General features: G+C 41.6%; 1 protein-coding gene across 2 annotated transcripts in view; it reads right to left on the reverse strand.

The window, feature by feature from the left end:
* The window catches only part of DNAH6 (dynein axonemal heavy chain 6), a 280,064-nt gene that overhangs the window by 164,491 nt on the left and 96,657 nt on the right, over window positions 1–18,916 (reverse strand). For both annotated transcript variants that reach the window (XM_061432712.1, XM_061432713.1), the window contains exons 23-31: window positions 17,971–18,067; window positions 15,382–15,601; window positions 11,922–12,086; window positions 11,725–11,838; window positions 9,470–9,595; window positions 9,229–9,384; window positions 8,360–8,521; window positions 1,404–1,541; window positions 37–204 (exon numbers count right to left, since the gene is read on the reverse strand). In XM_061432712.1, the coding sequence (XP_061288696.1) occupies window positions 37–204; window positions 1,404–1,541; window positions 8,360–8,521; window positions 9,229–9,384; window positions 9,470–9,595; window positions 11,725–11,838; window positions 11,922–12,086; window positions 15,382–15,601; window positions 17,971–18,067 (1,346 nt within the window). The remainder of the gene's footprint in view (window positions 1–36; window positions 205–1,403; window positions 1,542–8,359; window positions 8,522–9,228; window positions 9,385–9,469; window positions 9,596–11,724; window positions 11,839–11,921; window positions 12,087–15,381; window positions 15,602–17,970; window positions 18,068–18,916) is intronic.

An 18,916-nucleotide genomic window follows, 5' to 3' on the forward strand; every position in this document is an offset into this window, starting at 1 on the left:
GCTTAAAGTTTTGCTGCTTTATAATGTGAAGCTCACCTCTGCAATCAAGGCATAATTTGGAACCATCATTGCAAAGGGTCTAAATAGGGCTTTCAAATTATCTGGCAACTCAGTTCTGCCTGCATATCCAGGATTCATTGTGATGAAGGCTGCACAAGTCATAACCAACTTTATTTCTCGCCCTTCAAACATGAATCTAGAGAGCTGTTGAAAAGAAAGAGAAGATATAAGTTAACACTTCGCCATATATTTGTAAATTCTTCCCCATAATTATTTCTCGAGTACAAAACTTGTGTGACGTGCATTCAAGCAAAACTACTGAATCCTATCGTTGGGAATGTTTTCCTCCTGCTTTTCTCCTACTCACTCTCCCTCTCTTCTGGGCTAAGCATTTCCTGCTGTCTGCCTCCTTGCCCCTGCCTTGCCCCAGGTGTTTCCTCCTTCTTGGCCCAGTCATAATAAAATAAATGAATAAATAATAACTAAAATAAAATAATTAAAAAAATCAAACAACTCGCAAGGTTCTGCTTTGTACCGGCTGAATACCCGCCTGCCCTTTGGTACCCTCATGACCATAATTTTGCAAGGTCAACACAACAGAATGGTGGGGGGCTTGGTCCTACCCTTCACTGCCATCACCTTCCCGGTACAAAATCCTTCTCCAGGAACATGTTCAAAGGGGCTAAAACAAATTTTCAATACTGAAGCCACCCTAATATCTTCATCTGTCCCTACACTCCTTGGCTTTTCCAGTCCAGTGACTTCTGGAGAGTCAAGACCCCTTTGGGTCCCCCAGGACTCCTCTCTCATTTTTTTTACCAGCAACAGGCTGAGACTAGGGGCTGTGAGGAAGGCAGTAGAGCCCAGAAGAGGCAGAGTTAGAGAAACAGAGCAGAGAAATCAATGTCAAAGGCAAGAAGAAGAAAAATAAGAGGAAAATAAGAGGCAGAGGACAGAAGAACAAGGGAGTACAAGCATGCATGTGTGTGTGTTGGGGGAGCAAAGAATAAGAGGGTTCCATGAGGGCACAGACTGAGTCTCACCAACTCTATATCCCTAGGTCCCAGCACAGTGTCTGCCATACAGTTGTTTATTGTGTTGCCTGGATGAGCAATTAATTCACCCAGCTCAGTTCCACTGCTGCATTCACCAATGACATTGGAAACATGGGCTAGAAAGGCTGAAGTTAGCACTGCCCTTCTTAAAATACAACATGATGTAAGTTCGTTATGAACTTCTTCTTGTTCTTTAGTTGCTAAGTTGCGTCTGACTCTTTTGTGACTCCATGGACTGTAGCCCACCGGGCTCTTCTGTCCATGATATGTTCTAGGCAAGAATACTACAAACTTAAGAAACATGATATCTACAGACTAGAAACATGATATCTATGCCCAGCCCCTTACCTTTGCAGCTTTGGCATTCCTGATGGTAATGAGCTGCTGAGCAATGACAGACAAAACTTCTATGTCAATCCGATTAAATTCATCAAAGCAGCACCAGGCTCCTGACTGTGCCAGACCACTGAAGAAGCGCCCCATCATCTGAAATCAAAACAATGCCACCCAGCTCTGTACTGTAGAGTTGAACTCCTGCCAAAGTTAAATTCTGAGCTGAGGTATTAAAAAGACAAGAGGTGGTATCTGCAAACAAGCAATAGGTTTGTGTGACTCCTGGGCCATGGCAGAAGTTAACACCTTTTTCTTAGAGGAAATATGTTTTTGCCGCTCTCTGAATGATTTGAAACTTATTTTTATTTTTAGATAAAATGACAATCTGACCTACTTTTTCATAATCCTCATTCACCTATGTAAATACAGGTTCTCAAAGAAACTGACACACAGAATAGACACACTTAATTACTTAAGAAAACCTTGAAAACTTTGCTGATGGAAATTTTCATCATCTTTACCAGGTACTACACATGGCAGGCAACATGCAGGAACAACTGAGCAGAAGCACAGTCACTTGAGCTTCAGTTATGTCTGACTCTTTGCGACCCCATGGACCGTAGCCCGCCAGGCTCCTCTGTCCATGGGATTCTCCAGGCAAGGATACCGGAGTGGACTGCTGTGGAAGATCCTCCTCCAGGGGATCTTCCTGATCCAGGGATGGAACCCACATCTCTTACATCTTCTGCGTTGGTAGGCAGCTTCTTTACTACTAGTGCCACGTGGGAAGCCCATACACAGGGTAATGTAATGGTGGTTAATTTCTTCTACAGCAGAATCCTAGTGGTTCAGGAGAGTGAATACATACCTGTGGCTATCTACAGAGGAAAGTTCCTTTAGAGATTTGAATTTGGGGTTAAGCATTAGTACAAATATTGCATCATACCATATCTATATCTCTTTGAAAATAGAGCTAATGGCTTTTTTGTTTCAAGGTGGTCAATTGAGCACATAGGGATAACATCCCTTTCTCTGAAATGACCATGTATGAAAGACAGAACTCTCTCCATTTCTGTGTCTGCATTTGTACCTGCGCCTACCTGATAAAAACATAATGGAAAGGAAAACCAGCAGCAGAAAGAAAGTTTTGAAAAAATATCCTGGAAGATGGAAAGTTCATAAATACTGAGTACTCAGCTGAGAAGGGCAGAATTCAGCCCAAGCCAGAAGGAAGGAAGAACTACCTACCCTTCAGGAAGGTCTCCAAGAAACTCTGAACCCATCAGCAATACATGCAAGGAAAGCAGAGAAGGTCCCAGGGCAATCCTTGGAAATTAGTCAAAGGTGAGTACTTGCAGTGATCAGGTTTGTGCGCCCTGCCTTTCTCTGTGCTTCTCTTTCCTCATTCCAAGTAGAGTAAACAGGGTTCTTAAAGCTGGCATTACTGAATTTTCCCTCCAGAATAATACCCAAGGACTGCTTTGTTGAGAAAGGGGGAGATCTGTCTTTGGGAGACATTAGGAGATACTGGGAGAAGACATTAGGCTTGGGAGAAAACGAAAGCAGAGAAAAGAAAAGACAGATAACTTCAGACCTCCACATTACTCAGCTGAGAGTCAAAAGGACAGATGGCTCCATCCATGAGTGAAACCCACTGAATTCTACTACTGTAGAAAAAAATCCTTGTTATTTTGGCATTTATAAAAGGTTTCTGGCTTCCTGGCTGCCCATGCCCACACACTCTATGGGGAAGCCTGCCAGCCAAATATCTTACATTCTCACAGAGATCACAGGAGCTCTTTCATTGAAAGCAGGGGTGAAACAAGTTATTCTAAATGATCAACTCAGTCCCCTATCCATGCTTATGAACTAAAAAGTAAAGATTAACAGACATTTAAGAAAAATCAACATCAAGAAAGAGAGAAGAAAAATAAACAAAATAAGCAACTCTGAAGAAAATGGAGGTGATTTGGGGGACAAAACAAAAAATGTAAAAATTTAAATGGAATCCTCAGAGAGATTTTAGAGGAAATTACATTACTATAGTATAAAACAAGATGTTCTAAAAAAAAAAAAAAGAGCCAGAGATAAGAAACAATCCTTGGAACTTAATTATAATACAGCCTAGATTACAAAAATGAAATAGATGGACTGAACAATGGAACAACTAAAGACCAAGCTGGCATTCTTTTTTGGCTGAGCAGCTTGTAGGATCTTAAATCCCAAACCAAGGGACAGAGGACAGAAAGCTCACAATGATGTTGGTCATCCAGTCACAACCTGCTCATGGAAGAGCTTTCGATGGTATACAAGGACTGATGGGCAACAGGAGACAAAAAGAAGAAAATGAAATGTGTCTCCATCAGAGTGATGTTACACAGTCTGTACCATCTCTGTTGACCACCTGAAGTTACTACCTGCTGAAGTGAGCATAAGAAGTAGGACTCCAAGAAGGGGAAAAAGACATTTTTCAATACAGGTGGGTTCCTCCAGCTCTCTCTCTTAGAATCACTTAATTTTACTATTTTTAAAAGGGACTTAATTTTATTCCCTAGGCTGTTTTAGCATGACATACAGGTTCCCCTAGTTTCAGAACTCAATGCTAATATATTTGGGGCACACTGGAAGCTCTTTCCCTTCATGCATGCTTCCTAAAAGTCCACAAAAGGACTAATGTCTAATGTCAGTAACTGCTTCTGTTGTCAGCTACTTCTGTGTGGGAACTGACAGCTGGTTTGTCCTTCTCTTGTTTCTGCTCCTGGAATAGGCATCCACATCCACCTGCCCTACTGGGATGGACGAGGTGAAGGTGGCACAATGCCTCCTTCACACTGAGAAGTCTTTCTCCTCCCCCATGTCTGACTGGGAAGTTGGGAAGTTGCCAGGAATGAGCTTTGTCTTTTTTCTGAAGGTCCTCTACACCAGTGGTCCCCAATCTTTTTGGCACAAGAGATGGATTTAGTAGAAGACAATTTTTCCACATATTGGGGAGGGGAGATGGTTTCAGGACAATTCAAACACATTGCATTTATTGTACACTTAATTTCTAATCTAATGCCACTGCTGGTCTGACAGGAGGTACCAGTCCATGGCCCAAAGGTTGAGGATCTCTGCTCCACACCCTTCAGGGGATATACAACTCTCCAAATTAGATATTAACATGCTATGGGCATGCCAAACCACCTGAACTGCCTCTTGAGAAACCTGTATGTAGGTCAGGAAGCAACAGTTAGAACTGGACATAGAACAACAGACTGGTTCCAAATAGGAAAAGGAGTACATCAAGGCTATATATTGTCACCCTGCTTATTTAACTTATATGCAGAGTACATCATGAGAAACACTGGGCTGGAGGAAGCACAAGCTGGAATCAAGATGGCCAGGAGAAATATCAATAACCTCAGATATGCAGATGATACCACCCTTATGGCAGAAAGTGAAGAGGAGCTAAAGAGCCTCTTGAGGAAAGTGAAAGAAGAGAGTGAAAAAGTTGGCTTAAAGCTCAACATTCAGAAAACTAAGATCATGGCATCTGGTTCCATCACTTCATGGCAAATAGATGGGGAAACAGTGGAAACAGTGGCTGACTTTATTTTGGGGGGGCTCCAAAATCACTTTAGATGGTGACTGCAGCCATGAAATTAAAAGACGCTTACTCCTTGGAAGGAAAGTTATGACCAACCTAGACAGCATATTAAAAAGCAGAGACATTACTTTGCCAACAAAGGTCCGTCTAGTTAAGGTTATGGTTTTTCCAGTGGTCATGTATGGATGTGAGAGTTGGACTATAAAGAAAGCTGAGTGCCAAAGAATTGGTGCTTTTGAACTGTGGTGTTGGAGAAGACTCTTGAAAGTCCCTTGGACTGCAAGGAAATCCAACCAGTCCATCCTAAAGGAGATCAGTCCTAGGTGTTCTGTTGGGGGCCAGAGTGAGGTAATCCGCCCGTGGCAAAGGTCATGAGGAAGGAGGCTCGACATACGCAAAGGCGGGATCGAGCTTCAGGAGTCCCCCTGGAAATCCTCGAGCATCTACCCCCATAACCAGAGCCTGCCTACTTTACTACTTTGTGCTCTCACCTACACCTCTGACTTTACGGGAGCTGTCCCCCACCACCTCTTTCGGAGAAGGAGTTAATCTAGAGCTCCAGTTAATAAAAACTCCTGGGCGTGACAAGAGTGTTTTAACCTACAAACTCCTCTGAAGGTTCTCTAGCCTGCCTGACAGGCTCGTTTCCACATGTGATTGCTCACAGCCTCCCAAGTCCCAGAGATGCTTTAAACCCTCTGTGAGGTCAAAGAGAAGTTAGAATGCCATAAATGTTATAGTGGGCTGATTAGAAATTGTATTGGTGAAGGGTTTTTCATTTGTTGAGCCAATGTTTGTTGCTAAGTCTCCACATCCCCTGCCCTTACACACATTAATGAATATATAGAAATAAGTATTAACCTTTGATATTAATCACATTAGACCTTAGGCTAAGTAAATTCTTTCCTTAACTAAAACCCACTATACCCTCACCCTATAGGAATGTAACTTTATTTGTGTGGCGTCTGTTTTAAGAATAATCACCCCTGGAGAAATAAGTGTCCTGGTTGACTGACTGCTGTCACAAGGAGAGATTCATAAATCGGGCCCCCTGGCCAGAAGATGATGTAACACCCCTAAGACCTCTGTATACATTTGTATGAAGCACCTGACTTTGATAAAAGTCAGGACTGCTGACCCTGCGTGACTTTTGTATAACATCTCAGTGTATAAAAGTAGACCATGGAAAATAAAGAATTGGGATCAGTTTCTCGAAATACTGGTCTCCCCATGTCTCTCTCTCTCTCACTCTGGCTGAGTCTCCATCTGGAGCGCGGACCCACCAAGCTTACTAATTTTGCCTGGGCTTCTAAGATCCGTCCGGGGAGGCCTCAGTGTCTCCTCTCCTTCAGGAGAACGGAAGGACGCCTGCGGCCTACGTAAGTGGTGCAAGCTTCTTGTCTTGAAGTTTTATTGGTCTCCCGAGTAAACCAAGCTACTCAGCCTTTTTTCTCCACTGAATTTTCCTACTGAGCTATCCTTATTCTATTACTCTTTATATCTTTAATTAATATCTAATTGAAGCTATTATTTTGATAAACATTCCGTCTCCAGTCTTCCTGTGGCTATAGGTGGGGTACAGTTGAGGTCTGGACAGAGCTGGGTTCCCCCAAGAGCCTGAATATGAAACAACAAAAGGTTTCTTCCTGGTGTAGCAGGTCCTTGGGAAGTATTTGGACCCAACACTCATATGAATGGGGGCTTTCCTCAATGTCACCCAGACAGTGGTCCCTTCAGGACTATTTCATACATACCATATGGGCATGCATGGTCTCTAGGCCCTGCTGCGGTTCATGGGGTCACAAAGAGTCGGACACGACTGAGCGACTGAACTGAACTGAACTGATGCTAAAACATCAGTTTCTAAAGTGTCGTCTGGGGACCCCTGCAAGTTCCAGAGTTACTCTTAGGGGGTCTGTGAGGTCAAAGGACTCATTATAATGCTAAAATGTTATTTGCCTTTTCAGTCTCATTCTCTCAGGAGAGAACAGTTTGTTTTTCTCAGTATTTTGTTTCAGTTTCCACATCACAAATAATCTTTAAGAAACTGCCACTTGTCAAGTTTTGGTATAGTTTCAAAGAAGAATATCAGCAACTATCTGAAGAAGCTATTAACCTATTCCTCTCTTTTAGTGTGTATATCTGTGTAAGGCTAGATTTCTCTTCAAATACTTCAATCAAAATAACATATCTCAAAAGATTTGATGCAGAAGCAGATATTCCCCCATAGGGAATCTGGCCATATTCCATTATACCAAACAAGAGATTTAAAAATATATAAAATATTGTCACTTTTCTCACTAAATTTTTTGTTTTGAAAAATGGTTATTTTTCTCAAAATATGTGTTTATGCTAACATGTAATAATTGACTATGGTTATTTTAAAACAGATAAATATTTAAGATGCATCAATTTTACTTATACCATGGAAAATATCAACAGGTATAACCCATACATATAAACAAAAATTCTTTGGAGGTTTCAATAATTTTTAAGACCATAAAAAGGTCCTGTGATCAAAAAGTTTGAGAACTACTCAATGAAAAAATCTTTCCCTGAATTCTCACCTCCTATGAATTTCATTTTTAATACACAACTCTGAATTGCTCATCTCTCTTTTAATATTAATTTATTTATTTGGCTACAGTGGATCTTAGTTGCAGCATGTGGGGTCTAGTTCCCTGACCAGGGATCAAACCCAGGGCCCCTTGCATTGGGAGTACAGAATCTTAGTCCCTGGACCACCAGGGAAGTCCCTACTCTTCTCTTCCTGTAAGCTTATTCCTTGTTCCTAGATTTCCCTGCTATTGTGTTTTATACCTCATTTTTACCACCATTTGACAAATCCGGGCCTTGATTCCTACCTGACCCACCCAGATTGCCTTGTGTTGACTAGTCTCCCTTGCTCTATTTATTCCACTTTAATCATTCCTGGCCCCACTCAGTTCAGTTCAGTTGCTCAGTCATGTCCGACTCTTTGTGACCCCATGAATTGCAGCACGCCAGACCTCCCTGTTCATCACCAACTCCCAGAGTTCACTCAAACTCACGTCCATCGAGTCGGTGATGCCATCCAGCCATCTCATTCTCTGTCGTCCCCTTCTCCTCCTGCCCCCAAGCCCTCCCAGCATCAGTCTTTTCCAATGAGTCAACTCTTTGCATGAGGTGGCCAAAGTATTGGAGTTTCAGCTTTAGCATCAGTCCTTCCAATGAACACCCAGGACTGATCTCCTTTAGAATGGACTGGTTGGACCTCCTTCTGGCCCCACCAGTTTTCCCCAGTTTGCCATCACCCCTTTTTCTCCTTCTTTTTCTGTGTCACAGTGCAAACAGAGAAAGCCACAATGAAGCACTTAATGTTAGCGTTTATACACCAAGACTGTACCTTGTAGTCCAAACCATCAGAGCAGTTAAAGACCACACACTGGATGGCAAGGGCTTTTGCAAGGTCTTTGGTGGTCTCTGTTTTCCCAGTTCCAGCAGGACCGGCTGGTGCACCTCCCAGGTCCAGCTGCAAAGCCCCCATGAGGCAAAGGTAGCAGCGATCCTGAAGAAATGGATAAATTGTCATTATTGAAGGGAACTGACACTGGCCACAAATTTGTAAGTACTTTCTATAGCAGGAGGGTTGTTATTTATTTTTTTAAATATATTTTTAAGTGGAGGATAATTGCTTTACAATGTCGTGTTGGTTTCTGCTGTACAACAATGTGAATTACTCATAACTATATATATACATATCTCCTCCTTCTTGAGCCTCCCTCTCACCCGCCTCCTCATCCCGCCCCTCCCCATCTAGATCATCACAGAGCAACAAGTTGAGTTCCCTGTGCTATACAGCAGCTTCCCACTAGCTATCTGTTTTACACTCAGTAAAATGTACGTCAATGCTACTTTCTCAATTCATCCCACCCTTTCTTCCCTCCCTGTGTTCACAAGTCCATTCTCTACATCTGCTTCTCTATTCCTGCCCTGCAAGTAGGTTCATTGGTACCATTTTCTTCTAGATGCTATATATGTTCATTAATATGTAATATTTGTTTTTCTCTTTCTGACTTACTTCACTCATGAAAGGTTCTACAGCAACTGAAACATACTAAAAAATTCAGGCACACGATCAAATAGAGTAAATAAATCTCTGCGATATGAAGATGTATTCACAGCAAATTCTTTCAAGGTTTAATCTTAGAAATGTTTCAGAACTATTATGATGGGGAAAAAAAACAGTCATGAACCTAACGGTCAGTAACTTACCGTGAGAGGAGTAATAACTAATCTTGGGCATGCACCTAAATACTCATAGCCATAGGTGTACTGAGAGAGCGCCATCCTCGCCACACAATTGTCCAGGTCTACATCCCAGTAATAGCGCAGCTGTCTCTGCCAGTCAAAGGAGTCAACTACCTGCACCTGCAGAAGTGATGACAATGATACACTTGGTAGATGCATTCATTTTAGAAAGAAACATATGATTTTATTTGAATGAAACAATTACCTTGGCTTGAACAAGTTCAGTGACTATGTCTCTTGCATGTACATCAATAGTAATTAAGGCAGTTATGATGTTTCTGTGTAATTTAGGAAGGATGCCTCGGACTATTGCAGCCAGGGCATTTAATCTCTACAAATGAAAAAAAATATGATCATTAATTTTCAAAAATCAGTTTACATGTATATCTTTTTACTACTAGGTTTGGAATAGATATTTGCCAGAATTATCTATAAAACTAAGTATCTATAAAATTAGATAGTTTTAGGACTTCCCTGAAGGTCCAGTGTTTAACATTCTGGGATTCCAATGCAAGGGGCACAGGTTCAATCCCCGGTTGGGGAACTAAGATCCCATATGTCATGTGGCATGGCCAAGAAAATATAACATAAAATAAAATAAAGATGACAAATTTATTAATATTTAAAAAATTAAACAGTTTTGACAAATGGCAATTCCAAATTTCATAAAAGTCTGTAATTCTGTGACCAAATACTACAACAATTTAACTTTTATTATTCCAATAAGACTTCTATGAAATACATACTAGATTTACCCCCATTTCACATGAGAGGAAACTGAAGGTCAGAGAGGGTAAGTAAACTGGTGGCCGTCACAGTCAATAAAGTGGCAAAAATGAGACTCAGGTAGACATTTGCCTTGAGGAAAGCTCTTAACCATCCTGTGATGATGTCTCCAGAGAAGACTGTTCTCCTCAAAAATTAAATGATTAAGGTAGTGCTTCTCATTTATAGGGCTAGGTTCTTTTATTTTTGGATATTCATAAAACTCAGGCATTTTAACCAAGCCAATGGCTGATTAACCAAAAGCATTCATGTTAAGTCATTAAATCTTTTTCAAAGAAGGGCAGTGACTCTGAAAACCTTGACTGGCTGAATTTTCACTCAGGCTGATCCTGATCAAGGGTCACCTCTGTAAAGAGATCAGTGGGACTTTCCTTAGTGAGTCTTCTCTCTGGAGCTCTCTGAGGTGAAATTCTATTGAGAACCTTCTAAGAGAGTTTTATTTCAAGGAAGCTGTTTCCTCCTTTTTCTGTTTTAAGTGTGATTTTCTAAAAAAAATTATTTTGGCCATGCCATGCAGAATGCAGGATCTCAGTTCCCCAACCAGGAATCAAAGCCGTGCCCTCTGCAGTGCAAGAGCAGAGTCCTAACCACTGGAGCACCAGAAAATTCCCCTAAGGGTGAGTCTTTAAAAATGCAACATTGCTTGGAAGTAGAATTGGATTTGGAGTTGAAGATCTGGCCCCGCTGTAAGCTGCAATTTTTAAGGATAGCTCAAAAATTTGTGTAGAATGCTATTTGATTAATTCAATCTTATGGCTTTACTTATCATTGCCTAAGGGGTCTATAAAACAGTAGAAAAGCATGTGTTGGGCTGAAGAACAGAAATGGCACAAATCCTGTGGTTTTCCTGGATCAAATCAACTTCTGGGAGAGACATCAGGATCCAGTATACCATTTCTCCTTAAAGGTGGCAAACCCTGATAATCCTGACATTTTTCCTTTTGCATTTCTTTTTTCCCTTCTATTGTTAAAAGTATTCATATAAATATGGCAATGCGGGAGACCTGGGTTTGATCCCTGGGTTGGGAAGATCACCTGGAGGAGGGCATGGCAACCCACTCTGGTATTCTTGCCTGGAGAATCCCCATGGACAGAGGAGCCTGGACAGCTGCAGTCCATGGGTTCACAAGGAGTCAGACACGACTATGCGACTGACCACACACATAAATACTATGCAAACATCAAGGGAGTATTGCTGAGAAAACTTGAACAGAGACAGTTTTTGTGAGCACCCCAAATCTTTGGATGTCATCTCAGAGCCTTACAAATTTTTTTTAAACAGTTAAAAGCCATTCAGTTTTATTAATTAATATATATTTATTTCATACATAGTTGAAATAGAGCCTTTTACAATTCATTCTGTGATCCTTGATTAAAATACAGATTACAGGCCTTCAGAAACATTTTTTTATGTGACATAATGATGTAATGACACTTCATGATTTCTATGATTTACAAAACGGAGGCTAATCATTTAGTTAAGTAATGTTTATGACTTCTCTCGTCGATATTAGAAAGATGCAGAAAGATTTTAGTAACCTGTCACTGTTTTATCCTTAGGAGAAGAGCCTTACAATTTCCGAAGTAATGAACTTGTATCAACCACGCCCATAAGAGCCACTGGGACCATCTTGCCCAGCGATACGTCTGATATTGACCTGCCCGTAATCTCACCTCAAAGTTCACTTTTTCAAAATCCTCCAGGGCCTCTAAGTGATTCCCCTCTTCTTTTTCCAAACACTCCGTCAAATCGCGGCACCACATGATTTGAGAAACGGTCAGGATCACCTGCAGGGAAACACCCTCCTTCAGTGTGGGCTTCCTCTCAGCCGAGTAAGATGCAGAGGCGGAGACTGAAAGGAGCCTGTTACCTGAGAAGGGTGGCCTGCGACCACCCACACTGTTCTCTGTTTCCCCAGATAGTCCGCGATGGCGGCTTTGCACAGGCGGCGCAGAGACGTGAACATGGCTTCCTCCACTTTGCCCAGCCACTCCTCCACGTTGCCTCGGGCCTTTAGGCCTTTCCCCAGGCTCACCTGGGAGGTAATCAGAGAGGTGATAACATCCTCCATACATCCCTAACAGAATCCTGAGCTCGGTAAACACGGCAGCGTGGCCACAGACACTGAAACTTTCTATTGATATTCCACTCTCACTTTACCCACTTCTACTTAAAAAAAAAAAAATTGTTTGGCTATGCCTCATGCAGAATTTTTAGTTGTGGCACGTGGGATCTAGTTCCCTGACCAGCGATCAAACTCAGGCCCCCTGCATTGGGAGCATGGAGTGTTAGCTAAGGAACCTCTAGGGAAGTACCTACCCACCTCTGCTGCTGCTGCTAAGTCACTTCAGTTGTGTCTGACTCCGTGCGACCCCATAGACCGCAGCTCACCAGGCTCCCCCGTCCCTGGGATTCTCCAGGCAAGAACACTGGAGTGGGTTGCCATTTCCTCCTCCAATGCATGAAAGTGAAAAGTGAAAGTGAAGTTGCTCAGTCGTGTCCGACTCTTCGAGATCCCATGGGACTGCAGCCTACCAAGCTCCTCCATCCATGGAATTTTTCAGGCAAGAGTACTGGAGTGGGGTGCCATTGCCTTCTCCGCTACCCACCTATACTTAGTGGGTTATTTCACGGCTTCCCTTTGGGGCCACCTCTTGGAAAGAGGAGCTGTGTGTGTGTGTGTATGTGACTCAGTTGTGTAGAAAGAGGAGCCGTGTGTGTGTGTGTGTGTGTGTGTGTGACTCAGTTGTGTGGAAAGAGGAGCCGTGTGTGTGTGTGTGACTCAGTTGTGTGGAAAGAGGAGCCGCATGTGTGTGTGTATATGTGTGTCACTCAGTTGTGTCCAACTCTTTGCTCAGTTGTATCTTACCCACCAGGCTCCTCTGTCTTTGGAATTCTCCAGGTAAGAATACTGGAGTGGCTTGCCATGCCCTCCTCCAGGGGATCTTCCTGACCCAGGGATGGAATATGGTCTGCACTGCAGGCAGATTTTTTACTGTCTGATCTACCAGGAAAGCCCAAAGAGGAGTTTATGTGTGCTAAATGAATTCCTCCATTTTCTTTGCCTACCTGCTGCCATATGATTTTTGGCTCCAACCATTCCTCTAAACCTTGTCAGGTTATTAAGGTGATCAGGTGGGTGCGTGCTCAGTAGTGTTTGACTCTTTGGACACAAGCAGACTGCAGCCTGCCAGACTTCTCTGTCCATGGAATTTTCTAGGCAAGTGTACTGGAGTGGGTTGCTATTTCCTACTCCAGGGTATCTTCCCAATCCAGGGATCAAACCTGCGTCTCCTGCATTGGCAGGTGGATTCTTTACCACTGAGCCACCTGGGAAGCCCCTAAGGTAACCAGTGTTCTCCCAGTTGTTCACTCCAATTGACACTTTTCAGTCCTTTTCACATTTATTTCTTGGACTTTCAATGACCTGCTGCTGCTGCTACTGCTGCTGTTGCTAAGTTGCTTCAGTTGTGTCTGACTCTGTGTGACCCCATAGACAGCAGCCCACCAGGCTCCCCCGTCCCTGGGATTCTCCAGGCAAGAACACTGGAGTGGGTTGCCATTTCCTTCTCCAATGCATGAAAGTGAAAAGTGAAAGTGAAGTCGCTCAGTAGTGTCTGACTCTTCTTGATCCCATGGACTGCAGCCTACCAGGTTCCTCCGTCCATGGGATTTTCCAGGCAAGAGTACTGGAGTGGGTTGACTGCCTTGCTTATCTGGGCTCCAGAATCTGCTCACTTCTTCTACCCTCACTTTACATGTCCTGTCTTCCCTAAATCCTGGCAGATTTAGGGGTCTTTCCTCTTTAATCTGCACTAGTGATGAGCAAAGTCTTTTGCCAGAGAATCAATTTAGGTCAAGTAAAAAAATTTATTGAGGTCTACTTGATTTACAATATTCTATAAGTTTCAGGAATACAACATAATGATTCAATATTTTTATAGATTCTACTTCATTTAAAGTTATTACTTTAATGGTTATACTGCCCTGTGCTGTACAATATTTCCTTGTTGTTTATTTATTTTATATGTGGTATTAGTAGTGTGTATCTCTTAATCCCCTACCCCTATAATACCCTACCCTCCTTGACTCTTCCCACTAGTAACTAATTTGTTTTCTATATATGTGAATCTGTTTCTGTTTTGTTATATTTACTAGTTTGTATTATTTTTTAGATCCCCTATTAAGGGAAAATATACAATATTTGTCTTTGTTTATTTCCCTTGGCATAAAACCCTCCAGGTCCACGTATATTGTTGCAAATGGTAAAGTTTTATACTTTTTTATGGATGAGTAATATCCCATTACTCTGAATGGCATTACTGATGCAATGGACATGAACTTGGGCAAACTCTAGGAGATGTTGAGGAACTGGGAGGCCTGATGTGCTGCAGTCCATGGGGTCACAAAGAGTTGGACTGGACTTGGCAACTGAACAACAACAACGATATATATACATATATATTCACATCCTCTTAACTATCCATCTGTTGGTGGGCACTTAGTTTGCATCCATGTCTTGGCTATTGTAAACAATGCTGCTATGAACATTGGGGTGTCTGTATAGTACAAGTAAAATGCCTATGGGTTCTTACTGATCCCATAGATATACTACTGTGTTCTAATTGGACTAAAATCCTTGGCATTTCCCTGAGTGACTTGTCTGCTCTCCATCTTCCTTGGCTGCCTCTGTGTGTGTGTCTGTCTGTGTGTGATTCTCCTCTGTGATGTCACTTGGTTCCCCATAGTCTGCTAGTGCATTCACTTGGTTGATGCCTACTGTATTCCAGGTAGTGTGCAGAGCCTAGGAGACACTGCAGTCAAACAGTGACAACTAATACTTCATAGCACCCGCTTGGTACTATTCTAAAGTAATGTACATACAGGAACACCTGAAAAATCCCCAGCAACTCATTAATTGGGCACTATTACTAATCCTCATTTTATAGCTGAGATTAAAGATTGGGAGTGGAATCCAGGTGACCAGGCAGTAGAACCAGCTCTTATCTAGGCTACTCCTTTGCTCCTTGTGGAGAGTTAAGACTTGGCTCCAGTTCTTTCCACCCTGTTTCCAAGAACAGAGCACACACCTCTGTTATTACATTTAGTATGGGACTTTTCAGTTGTTTGACTATGTCTCTGCTGGACTTTGAATTCTTTGAGGGCAAGAATTTAATCATGGTTATTTTTGAAATTGTTGAGCCAGCCCAAGACCAGGGCATGTAGCACTTTGTGAATGCTTAGCATGCTGATGAATAAAATCTCCATTCTCCAACCCTGGAAGAGTAACAAAGTTTACCCATAAAGAATTATTAACAAGAATACCTTACCCTTTCTCCCTCTGGTGATAGCATCGCTAAAATATCATTAGTGTAAACCTTTTCTGGCTCTGCATCCATTCCAGGAATTTTTCCCTCAGTAGGAGGCAGGAGAGCAAATTCAAGCTTTGAAATGGAGTCGAAGCATTTCCTTAAGTGAGGCTGCACAGCTTGGGGATTTCGTGTCTGGGCCAAAATCTCCAAGAGCTCATCATTTGACAAGAAGTAAAATCTAGATTAAAGAATATACTTAAAATGTAACTTGAAATTGAAGCAAAACCTTATATAGGCATGATAGATGAATCCCTTGCCCACATCTCTTCCCCATCCACTGATTTCCTGGACCTATTGGTTTTAGGTTTCTGGGGAAGCCACACATCTCTAAATATGATTATTATAAAGATTAGTGTGGCTGCATCTCAAAGCATCTGGAGTTAGTGCCTGGTACATAAAAGGTAGAGATTTTTCATAAAATTTGTAAAAATGCTAGCACTTGTATGATACTGATTTGGTCACATGTCTGTTACTTGGCTTTGAGCTCCTAAAGTGAAGGTATATTATTTGTTTTCCCTGGAATTCAGCCTTGTACCTCATATATACCTGGTATTCAATACATAATTTGTTGACTAAATGAATGTGTGGTTGCTGGAAACTTATTTGATTCTGTGACTACACACATGTGGGCTGTGCTGATGTGAGCTGGCAAGGGATTTTCTTAGATGCCCAACAGGGCCATTTGAAGGCATGAAGATATTCTATGGAAAAAAAAAAAAAACCTGGAGAAGGGGCATACCTGGATGCTGAGGGATGAGAGAGAGGGATGAGGGTCTGGCTGGAGAAGACACTTTACTCCTATGGAGGAAACTGCCTATGAGAGATCCCTCAGGATTGGAGTCATCCCATGAGCTCATGGAAGGCCCCATGTGAGAGAGGGGGCCAGTTGGGTACCAGCCAACTCAGATTTCTCCTGCTGTACTGCCTCTCCTCCCTTCCCTGCCCCAAACCTGGAGATCCCAGAAACCTAATAGGAAGTAGGGAGGGTTGGCCATTATACATCCTTATCATCACTAAAGGCTTCAGCTTTGCAACAGGCCTGGGCCAGAGAAGGGAGATGTTTTCACTTTGAAAGAATTTCAGAGTTTCGATGATTACAGATTGTTTAGTGGGTTAAGACAACAAGAGATTTTTTGGCATTATTATCTGAGAATGGCCAGAAAATTCATGAGGTCTGCTTAAGATTCTGAGCAGGAAGAAACTAGCCCTTTGTAGGGAATGCAGAGGTAGTCTTTAGAAATAAAGATATTTTGGGGTTGCACTCTATCAGTCCTACCAGATACAGAATAATTCATCTCCCTTTTCAACTAATGAAACAGACAACTGTCAAGATTGGACTATGAACCCTGACAAAGCAGGAACCATGCTGCATTCCTCTTGTGTCCCCAGGACCTAACTTGTGGCCCCAGGAACTAATTCATATGGTTCATAACATGTCTTTCTTAAGGCTTGGAAAGTGAAATCAATGGTGCACAGAGCCTCTTGACCTAATAAACACTGCAGGCCTAGCTGACGTAATTCTAAACAAAAGGAAAAAACAAAAGCTGATGCTTTTGGTGTTCAGCATTATCACAGGTAAATTTGTGTCCAGGTTTCTTTAAATATCAGAAGTAGTGTACAGATTTTCTCTGTATACTGGGGAGACCCAAGCTGGGAGCCACTGCTTTAAGAGTGAAATTAAAGGCACATCTCAAACCTATTCCTCTATCTTTTCCTGTGTTGCCTAAATCTGTTGAACTCAATCAAATCTTCCAGATCTTGGATGTCTCGTGCATATACACACCCTGGAGTGGTACCCAGCAACAAACCCTCTTAACCAAATAACCAACATAAGCATGTAACACTGGCTGACTTGGACAGAACTTATCAGCCATTTCTTTTACAGCTAACAGGAAAAATCCACAGAAGATGAACATTTTGTGATATTGTCTATGTTACGGTACAATGTGCCCCAGTGAATGAAGTCTGGAGCTCTTGTGATCATCAGGTAGTCATAGTCTGTTCATATATAATTGCACTGAAACAGTTTATTTACGTGACTGTCCACGTGCTAACCACGAGCTCCATTAGAGCAGGGATCTGGCCTTTTCTTCTTATATCTTTAACACTGAGCAAAACATTTGGTATGTTTCTAGAATGAATGGATGAGTAAAAAATTTCATTTGGAATTTGTGAAATGACCTTTTAGATGACTTCTACAGTGACCCTCTTAGGCCATCAATTAGCCTAAAGAAATCAGCTCAGGCAACAAAGGTCTCTAACTTTTTACAGATACATCCGTGGACACATGCACTCATGCAGGTGCACACATACACACCCAGCAGTGAAACGGTGCTGTGATCAAGATTTCTTCCAGCACCTACCCACTTAAACCAAACACTGTATCTTTATCCTTGACAAGAGCTACATTGCTATCATGAAATATATTTCCTGCTTCCCTTTTTGGTCCCCTGATGTTTTGAGGTTATGGTTTGTTTTAAAGTATATCTTCACAAATTCATGGAAACTCAGCTACTAAAAATGTTGTTGGTAGCTTTATAAACTTACCTTGGAAAGATAACTCTTTTTGATTCTAAATATGCCTCTAGACACTTCTGAATTTGGTCAAGTAATGCATTATTATTTTGAAAAGTCTCCAGAAGCCCTGTTCATTGAAAAAAAGGTATTGGTAAAGTCTTGTTGAAATAAATAGAGAACATAATTTTAAATATGATATTAACTTTTTAAAAAGCTTTGGTTTTATTTGGTAAAAGAATGGTCTAATAAATTAAAATTTGGGAAGGTTGGTTAAGAGTGTTAAGTATTTTTTTCAGCATCTATCTTATTCTATTTTTTAATTGAAGTATAGTTGACTTACAATGCTGTGATAATCTCTGCTGTATAGCAAAATCACTCAGTTATACACATATATACATTCCTTTCTTTATCTTCATTTCCATTATTGCTTACCCCAGGATACTGAGTATAGTTCCCTATGCTATACATTAGGACCTTGTTGTTTATCCATTCTAAGTGTAATACTTTGCGTCTACCAACTCCAAGCTCCAAGTCTATCCCTTAATGATGACATTAATTTTAATATCTGCCACTGAAGAACAAGCATTTAATTTGAAACCTTTTTATCCGGCATCATTCACTTTTGGGGATTAGGGGTGCACAAACTAAAGCCAAACAACTGCCTCCTCTTGACCCTCCAAACAAAGCCATTCTCTAAACGCTACATTTTCTTTGTCACTTCCTTACTCGTGTCTTCTATTTCTTCTGCCATCTTTAGATGCTGAAATTGTGGCAATCGCACCCTATTTCTTCATCACTAAACAGTAGCACCTTAAGAAGCAAGATTCATGTCTCACTTGACATTGATGTTTTGGTGCCTGTCACACTACCTGACTTCCATACCTGTTCAAGAATCAAATCCAGTCTTTTCCATGGTCTCCAAGGCTCTATGTGATCAGTGAAAAGAAAGTGAAAGTGAAAGTGAAGTCGCTCAGTC

The sequence above is a fragment of the Bos javanicus genome, chromosome 11, assembly GCF_032452875.1.
Source record: "Bos javanicus breed banteng chromosome 11, ARS-OSU_banteng_1.0, whole genome shotgun sequence".
Classification (NCBI taxonomy): Eukaryota; Metazoa; Chordata; class Mammalia; order Artiodactyla; family Bovidae; genus Bos; species Bos javanicus.